Genomic DNA, 9,435 nt, shown 5'->3' on the forward strand with positions numbered 1-9,435 from the left:
ATATATATATATATATATATATATATATATATATATGTGTGTGTGTGTGCATGCGTGCGTGCGTGTGTTATACATATTTTAGTTAATCAATTCTTTAAAAAACAAACTTTTTTCTTTTTAAATTAACATGTATCTAAGTACTACTTATTCTAAGCCCGATTTGTCGAATAACGTAGATGAAAAACGACAAAAACGAAAGGAACAGCAACAGCTACAAGCACAACAGCAACAGCAGCAGCAACAACCAACGCAGCCACCGGGTACATCTGGTCCTGGATTAAGGCCATGTGCGCCTCCAAATGTAGGTACCGTTATGCCAGGGGCATCGAAACCTGTCGGGACAGTACCACCTACCTTACGAAGCCACTCACCGAGTATGGGTCAACTGGCAACGATACCAGCGATGGCTATCCAACAGCACAATAGGATGCAGTTCCCACAGCAGGCGCAACAACAGCAGGCCCAACAGCAACAGGTGCAAGCTCAGCAGCAAATACAGCAGCAGCAGCAACAACAAGGCATCCTGGTCGGCCCTCCCGGTCCTAGCCCAAACGGACAATCCACATCCAACGCCAATATGGTGCCTAATCCTGGACTGAGTCCATTTGGACCTCAAATGTCCCAGGCTAATCTCACGACCACTACTGCATCTAACAACGCGACGACTAGTCAATTCCCGACATCCAATGGCACGACTGCCGGTTTACCTAACAGTTCTCCTATTCAGAACCAGCATCAATTTCCCGATCTCATGAAAGTCAGACTAGCGCAAGCCCAGGCTCAAGCAGCGCAACAACAGCAACAACAGCAGCAGCAACAGCAACAGCAAAGTCAGCAACAACCACAACCGACAAATGCTCCCAACCAGGTCGGTACTCCAGCAACATCGATTCCACAAACACCATCACCGTTTAGTGGTATGCAGCAACCAAGTGCACAGCAGCCGCAGCAACAGCCGCAACAACAATCGAATCAACAATTTCCAACTCGGCCATTGTCAGCTACCACGCCTAATGACAATGGTATTGCAACATCGACACCACAGACGATACCACCGCCTGCATCCAGCGGACCAAGTCCAACGGGTGGCGTACCCGCGACGACTACGGGTACGACTAACGGACCTCAGTCGACCACGTCCACACCAAACACACCACTGGTACCGTCGTTAATGACGCCAAATCAAACGGTGTCTTCCGCATCGAACCAAACGCCTCCCCATTCCGGCCCAACACCGTCCCCAGCCGGCCTTGCAAGTCTTGGCAAAGGTATGACCTCGCAAGAACGAGCAGCACTAAACACTCCACGTAGTACATCCATGTCCTCGCAAATGGCTGCCATTACAGCAGCGCTGGATCGTGACAATTCACCCAGTCCGCCGATGAATAATAACAAAGGTAAGCTGGATTCCATCAAGGAGGAAATAAAGATGGAGATCAAACAAGAACCACCGGACGAGCCACAGAATCATAGAATGGATGGTAAAAGTGTGAACAATGAGATTATTATCAAAACCGAGCCAAAGACCGAACCAATGGAGGAGGGCTCGAATGAAGCAACCGTAAAGGAAGAGCCTGGCATTAAAGAGGAGAGCATGACTCCTGTGTCCAGTCAAGATACGACTACCTCTGACATCAAACCCTTGGTGCCAGAACCAATTCAACCGAGTGGCACGTCTACTGACAAGAAGAAGTGCTTGTTCAAGCCTGATGAATTGCGCCAGGCATTGATGCCGACGTTGGAAAAGTTATATCGACAAGATCCTGAGAGCATTCCGTTCCGACAACCGGTAGATCCTCAGGCATTGGGTATACCGGATTATCCGACTATCGTGAAGAAGCCGATGGATCTATCGACGATCAAGAAGAAACTTGACACGGAGAAATACAGCGATCCGTGGGAGTACGTCGACGACGTGTGGATGATGTTTGATAATGCTTGGCTGTATAATCGCAAGACTTCTCGAGTTTATAGATATTGCACCAAGGTAATGTTTATCTGATGATATGATCACTAACATGCGATACATGCTTTATACGTTCGAGTCTAATTTATTTTTCTCCTTTTTTCAAACGCAGCTCTCGGAAGTGTTCGAGCAGGAGATAGACCCCGTGATGCAGGCACTGGGTTATTGTTGCGGCAGAAAGTATACATTCAACCCGCAGGTACTCTGTTGCTATGGCAAGCAGCTTTGTACGATACCTAGGGATGCAAAGTATTATTCGTATCAAAACAGGTCAGTGCACAGTTACATTCAAGTATATATTGAATTATAATGCATAGAGAACTATTGACGTGAGAGAATACGTTATTTGAAGATACTAATGCTTAAAATGTTAATATTGTATTAATGCTGAATCTATCAAAATATTAATACATAGATATATTCTAACTTTAAGTCGAAGTTTAGTTAATCCATTATATTACTTTTGTTAATCTAAATCGATTGAGCATGTGAGAAATGGCATTTTAAGTATTATGTTACATTAGCAGTTTGAACATTTCTGTAATTAGAGCGTGCACAATGGGGACACGTTTGCAGTATTTTGTAACATCTAGTAGTGACTTTTACGTTTTAAGTAATGTTCTATACGGCTCTGCCATGCTTATAGGGCATTTGAAGAACGGTGATCCCCGCGTATTCATCTTCTGTAGACCCTTTTAATATGAAAGTGTCCTATCGCTGAATACGCTAAATTAAATTGACAGGTTAATTAACTTGCTTTTGACAATAAATGTAAAAGCAGGTCAGTCCCCTGAACTACACTTTTTTGAAGCTATATGTACGAATTTTCTTTCGTATTAAACTCACGCACTTAAAGTTTGTGTAATGTATAGTTGCGCATATACTTAAAGGATGTGTATCATTTTATACTATAAAATGTAGCGTTAAAGTTCTAAAATTGAAGAAAGTTACAGCGTAAGGAACGTTTATTGATCGCTGGATATAAATGGCTTTACATAGCCTTTTGGTATGTGCGATTAGGATTTAGAAAATGACGTATAAATTGATATTTTTTTAACATTGGCACTGTTCTCTTCTTTGTATGTCTTCGCCCATGGGTTGCGCACGCATACACAAATCCTTGTTTGCCGCTTACTTCTTGTGTTGCCTGCGACCTTGCTTCTTTTCGACTCTACGAAATACTTGATTCTGGAAAAAACTGTAATCGAAAAAAAACCCAAACGATGCCTTTCCACGGTCTTTCGAAACTGAAATCGGATCCGAAACAATTGGCCATTGCATGCATGTGTAATTACCAAAAAAAATTGATTGTACATATATAAAAAAAAAAACACTTGCCGAAATTGACGGAAACTCAATATGCCGAAACTTGGACACACATTTGGAATAAATTGGCCGTCGTACATCGAATTTACATAATAAAACCGTACACACGGCGCCGATATAATAGTGGTCTTCTAAAGGGAATTGGTCTTCTTTCCGACAGATACACCTTCTGTCAGAAATGTTTCAACGACATTCCTGGTGACACAGTGACGTTGGGAGACGATCCAACGCAGCCTCAAACGTAAGTGATGTCAAACAATTAACGCGTATAATCTTTATTAACATTATTCCGATCCGATACGGTCTATATGACATCTTTGTTCCTCATAGTGCTATCAAGAAGGAACAGTTCCAGGAAATGAAGAATGATCACTTAGAATTAGAGCCTTTTGTAACCTGTACGGACTGTGGTAGGAGAGTACATCAAATTTGTGTGCTCCATATGGAAGCAATCTGGCCATTAGGGTAAATAATTTTATTTTATCAAAACTATAATCGCGAAAAGATTTGACGAATTATGTTTTCTTTCTATTAAAATAAAATACGTTCGCATTGTTTACTGCCTTTTCAAGTTTGATAAAGTTATAAAATATTTCGCATACTTAGAAGTTACTTTCCCTTTGACAGATTTACCTGTGATAATTGTTTAAAGAAGAAGGGACAGAAACGCAAAGAGAATAAGTTCAACGCCAAACGATTGCCCGTAACAAAACTCGGCACATACATCGAGACGCGCGTAAATAATTTCTTGAAGAAGAAGGAAGCGGGCGCCGGTGAGGTCGCGATCAGAGTGGTCGCATCCAGCGACAAGGTGGTCGAGGTCAAACCCGGGATGCGAAGTAGATTCGTCGAGAACGGTGACATGCCCGGCGAATTCCCATACCGCGCGAAAGCATTGTTCGCGTTCGAGGAGGTCGACGGCACCGACGTCTGTTTTTTCGGTATGCACGTGCAGGAATACGGAAGCGAATGTACGCCGCCTAACACCAGACGAGTTTACATCGCGTATCTGGATTCTGTCCACTTCTTCCGGCCTAGACAATTTCGAACGGCTGTGTATCACGAGATTCTTCTTGGATATCTCGATTATGCGAAGCAGCTTGGGTAAGTTTATCCAAGCAAAAAGACAAATTATAATTGAAGTAATTTACAGTGTACATAATAAAAATCTAATATATAATATTATATCTAATATAATATTATATTTAAGATAATATAATATGAATAATATAATATAATATAAAGATAATATAATATGAATTTTACATTAACAAAATATATAAAGAAGAAAAATGTGAAATTACAGGTACACTATGGCTCACATTTGGGCTTGTCCACCTTCCGAAGGGGACGATTATATCTTCCACTGCCATCCCGCAGAACAAAAAATACCAAAGCCTAAGAGATTGCAGGAGTGGTACAAGAAAATGTTGGACAAGGGAATGGTCGAAAGAATCGTGCTTGACTACAAGGTTAGCAGATAAATTCATAGATTTTTGATAGATCTAGTCTCTTGTGTTTCCGTTACGTGTCGCGGTATCGTATCGGTGTCAAATGAGACTTAAAGAAACGTCTGTAGCGAAGCTAGTGTTCTTGTTACAGTTATATAGCAATGAACATAGGATTTGCAGACGATATTTTTTTGCATTTTGACTATTTGCGCATGTATCTCTCTATTTTAAAACAGAAATATATAAATGAAACATTTGTATGCAGGACATCTTAAAACAAGCCATGGAAGATAGGCTTTCATCTGCGGCGGATCTACCATATTTTGAGGGCGACTTTTGGCCGAATGTGTTGGAAGAAAGTATTAAAGAATTAGATCAGGAAGAGGAAGAGAAACGTAAACAAGCTGAAGCGGCGGAAGCAGCCGCTGCTGCGGCAAACGCGGTAAGTTCTAGAAAATAAATAATGTTTCTACTTGCTTGCAATAATCACGTTTTTCGTCTTATATGTTTATATCCCCGATCTCGTATCTTTTCAGATATTTTCACTGTCCGAAGACGCGGAAACTCCAGACGGTAAGAAGAAGGGTCAGAAAAAGGCGAAGAAATCTAACAAATCTAAAGCGAATCAAAGGAAAAATAGCAAGAAATCGAATACTCCTCAAACTGGCAATGATCTTTCCGCGAAAATCTTTGCTACTATGGAAAAGCACAAAGAAGTGTTTTTTGTCATTAGGTTGCACAGCGCTCAAAGTGCAGCCAGTTTGGCAGTAAGTATTTTCCGTGTTGTACATTTCTTTTCCTCTGAAAACATGATGCATGCGATTATTAATTTTTATTTAAATCTTTTTTAGCCTATCCAAGATCCCGATCCTGTTATCAATTGTGATCTAATGGATGGTCGTGACGCGTTTCTCACGATGGCAAGGGAAAGGCATTACGAATTTTCATCGCTTAGAAGAGCAAAGTTCAGTTCCATGTCTATGCTATACGAATTACATAATCAAGGCCAAGACAAATTTGTTTACACTTGTAATAACTGTAAAAGTCATGTGGAGACTAGATATCATTGTACAGTTTGTGATGTACGTATAAGATTATTTGGAAAAAAGTACTTTTGTTTCTTTTCATAACTTTTACTCTAACTCCAATTTTATGACAGGATTTCGATTTATGTGTGAGTTGTAAAGATAAAGACGGTCACCCGCATCCGATGGAAAAACTTGGCTTTGATTTGGATGATGGCTCTTCACCGGCTGATGCCAAACAAACGAATCCACAGGTAATTTATCTTCTGAAAATATTGTTGTAATAAGCCTATAATGTGCTCATGTATCTTTTTTATTTCTGCAATGTAGGAGGCCAGGAAATTATCGATACAGAGATGCATTCAGTCATTGGTGCATGCTTGTCAATGTAGAGATGCCAATTGTCGTTTACCGAGTTGTCAGAAAATGAAACGAGTAGTTATGCATACGAAGAACTGCAAGAGAAAGACAAATGGTGGTTGTCCCATCTGTAAACAGTTAATTGCGTTGTGTTGTTATCATGCAAAGCACTGCCAAGAGACTAAATGTCTCGTTCCATTCTGCTCTAACATCAAGCATAAGATAAAGCAGCAACAATTACAACAACGGTTACAGCAAGCGCAGTTACTTAGGTTAGTAAAGTTGTCGACTTATGTATATATTATTGCACTAATGCAAAAATATATTCTATTGTCTTTTATTTCAAGTATTGTTCTATCTATTTTTATTAAATAGCGAATCCTAGAATACTATCTAAACTAAAACGCGTGAACATATTTTGATTTTTTTGCATATCTTTGCATGTTGTCTTTATTTTTTTAATTTGCTATTAAGCTTTATTCCTCAATTCTTAATATCATTTACTTTCTGAATAATAGCGTTATAAATTATCTTATTTTCTATTTACTTTTAAACTTAAATAAAAACTTACTATCTGCTTAATCATACTGTATCTGTCTATCAAACTTTTATATATCGAAAACGTTAGTCAATATTTGTGTTTATTTGTGTATAGGAGACGAATGGCTGTGATGAATACGAGGCCCACTGGACCTGTAGCAATGCAGACCGGACAACAGACCTCAAACGTTGCCATGTCGACTGGAGTCGCTATGAAACCTGGTGTTAGCACATCGAATTTGCCAACACCACATCAACCAGGTATCGGATTAAAGCCCGGAACGCAGACTCCTCCCGCTCATGTTCTACAAGTGGTGAAGCAGGTGCAGGAAGAGGCAGCGAGACAACAAGCACCACATTCAGTTAGTTATGGTAAGGTAACACCGGGCGGTGGTGTTGGTGTGGGTGTCGGCGTAGGAGGTCAAACTGGCGGGGTAATGCCGCCACCTCAGATGCAACGGCCGTTGCCGGTTCAGATGCCGAATCCCAGCGGCACTCATCTCATTCCGATGGATCAATGGACAGCGAGGTATTTATTTAAATTCCTATTTTATACATTTTTCATCATTAACTTTGGCAAATAAATTATAATCGAAAAATCAAAATAGAACACGGTTTCTGTGTACTCCTATGAGATAGCGTGTTCTTTTATCTTTTAGTAGGTACCAGTCGAATACAGTGATGCAACAAAATCCCAATTTGGCGCGACAGCAGACACCGCAACAGTTGATGCAACAACAGCAGCAACAACAGCATCAGGCTCAACCGGGAATGGGAATGGGTGCGCAAATGGCACGGCAACCGGGCGTAATCGGGCCGGTTGGACAGGTCGGTCCGCAGGCAAGTACTATGCACAAACATGCTCTGCAACAGCTAATGCAAACTCTCAGGAGCCCGCACACGCCTGACCAGCAGAACCAGATACTTCAAATATTGAAGAGCAATCCACCGTTAATGGCCGCCTTCATCAAGCAACGAGTGAGTTGATTGACATTTTAAAAAATATCATACATTTGTTGTTACGCGCAGATTTGACTACTGATCTTCTTAATAAAAAGGCGCTTGTCCATCAGCAACAACCTGGTCAGCATGGTGGGGGTGTCGGCGGCCCATTGGGGCCTAATCAACCTCAACAACAACAACCTGGTTTGCAGCATATGATGTCTCAACAGCAACAATCGCAGCAGCAGCAACCGCAACAGCAGACGCAGCAGCAACAACAGCAAGGTAGACTGCAAATACAGATGCTGACACAGCAGGCGCAACAACAACAGCCAGTGCAAGCGCAGTCGCAATGGTATAAGCAACAGATGCTGGTGATGCAGCAGAGGCAACAGCAGGTGGCTCAACAGCAGCAGCAGCAGCAGCAACAACAGCAGCAGCAGCAGCAGCAACAGCAGCAGCAGCAGCAGCCGTTCACTCAACCTCCGGCGCCACCATACGGTCAACAGCGACCTATACGGCCGCTTCTTGGTAATTACATGACCCATCGTAATTACTTAGGAAACAGTGGGGCTGTAGTACGTAGTGTGTTTTCTCGACACCAAAACTTGCCCAACTCCCTAGGTTACGGCGGTTTCAACGAACAGGGCTACGGTCAGCCAGGTCTGAAACCTACTCCGCCGCCCGTGCCCTCGCCGCAAGGCGTCATGGGTCCGCCGGGGATCTCCGTGCAACAACAGTTGATGCAGTCAGTTCGTTCGCCACCGCCCATCCGATCTCCGCAGCCCAACCCCTCGCCGCGACCTGTCCCTTCCCCTCGTAATCAACCGGTACCGTCGCCGCGATCGGGTCCGGTGCCATCGCCGCATCATCATCCGCCTCACGGCACGCCGACACATTCGCCGGCTCACGAGCTCGGCGGCGGTCCTAGCGAAATGATGCTTTCGCAGCTGGGTGGCGGTCCAGGTGCGCCCACCGGCCATCCCGCCACTATGCCTCATCATCCCTCGCCGGCGCCGGCGCCCACGAATGGCGGCGCAGACGCCAACGAGGTAACGCCGATGACGCCGCAGGACCAACTCTCCAAGTTCGTCGAGGGGTTGTAGTGACTGTTACGGACGATCACATCGGTCGATGGTTATGTAAGTGTTTCCCTTAACGGAGACGACAACGGCGGCGCTCGGATGGCTGCGACCGTCCGCGTCGCGTGAATTTATAAATAATACGAAACGTTCACGGAATTATGAAAGCATTAGATAATTAATCTTGAAACTCGCGCGCGCGCGCGCCAATAGAGACTGAAAGAGAAAGCCTGTGACGCGCGTACCATCAAATTTTGCCGAGCGATTGAGCCTGACACGCCTGGGGGTTTGGAACACCTCTAGGACCGCAGGATAGTTTCCGATTTCGCGATCCTCAATGTTGCGAACAAACGTTTCGGTTCGCGCGCGCGTGTATATATCTTCTCTTTCAATTTTCTACATTATGCGATACGTCGAAAGACAAGAGGGAAAAATAACGCGATGTTGGTGCTTTTTAATTCTTCTCGGCCTGGCTCAAATAGACTCAAAATTGTTTTCGTCCTTGGTCGAGAAAGAAAGAGATATGAAAATCGGTAGTACGAGAAGGAACGAAAGACTAAAGCGAAACTGTCGAAAGATCATTATTTACGTATCCTCCACTCGTATCCTCCAGAGCCCCCTCGACTCTACCACTCTTCCTCGCTGCTACTCGTGCAGGGTGAGTGAAATCGTACAAATATATATATATATATATCTCTACATATATATATATATATATATATATATATATATATATATATATA

The 9,435-nt window shown here is 43.0% G+C and overlaps 1 protein-coding gene across 1 annotated transcript in view; it reads left to right on the forward strand.

Annotated features, from left to right (window-relative positions):
* LOC105626244 (CREB-binding protein) overlaps positions 1–8,716 on the forward strand; it is a 22,934-nt gene extending 14,218 nt beyond the window's left edge. Inside the window, exons 11-24 of the mRNA XM_012207549.1 lie at positions 177–1,987; positions 2,079–2,236; positions 3,417–3,533; positions 3,623–3,757; positions 3,920–4,396; positions 4,599–4,764; positions 5,009–5,185; positions 5,280–5,510; positions 5,595–5,825; positions 5,903–6,022; positions 6,099–6,400; positions 6,784–7,197; positions 7,328–7,646; positions 7,727–8,716. Coding sequence (XP_012062939.1) covers positions 177–1,987; positions 2,079–2,236; positions 3,417–3,533; positions 3,623–3,757; positions 3,920–4,396; positions 4,599–4,764; positions 5,009–5,185; positions 5,280–5,510; positions 5,595–5,825; positions 5,903–6,022; positions 6,099–6,400; positions 6,784–7,197; positions 7,328–7,646; positions 7,727–8,716 — 5,648 coding nt within the window. The remainder of the gene's footprint in view (positions 1–176; positions 1,988–2,078; positions 2,237–3,416; positions 3,534–3,622; positions 3,758–3,919; positions 4,397–4,598; positions 4,765–5,008; positions 5,186–5,279; positions 5,511–5,594; positions 5,826–5,902; positions 6,023–6,098; positions 6,401–6,783; positions 7,198–7,327; positions 7,647–7,726) is intronic.
* Positions 8,717–9,435: the final 719 nt, after the last annotated feature.

This window comes from Atta cephalotes (genome assembly GCF_000143395.1).
Source record: "Atta cephalotes unplaced genomic scaffold scaffold00005, whole genome shotgun sequence".
Taxonomy (NCBI): domain Eukaryota; kingdom Metazoa; phylum Arthropoda; class Insecta; order Hymenoptera; family Formicidae; genus Atta; species Atta cephalotes.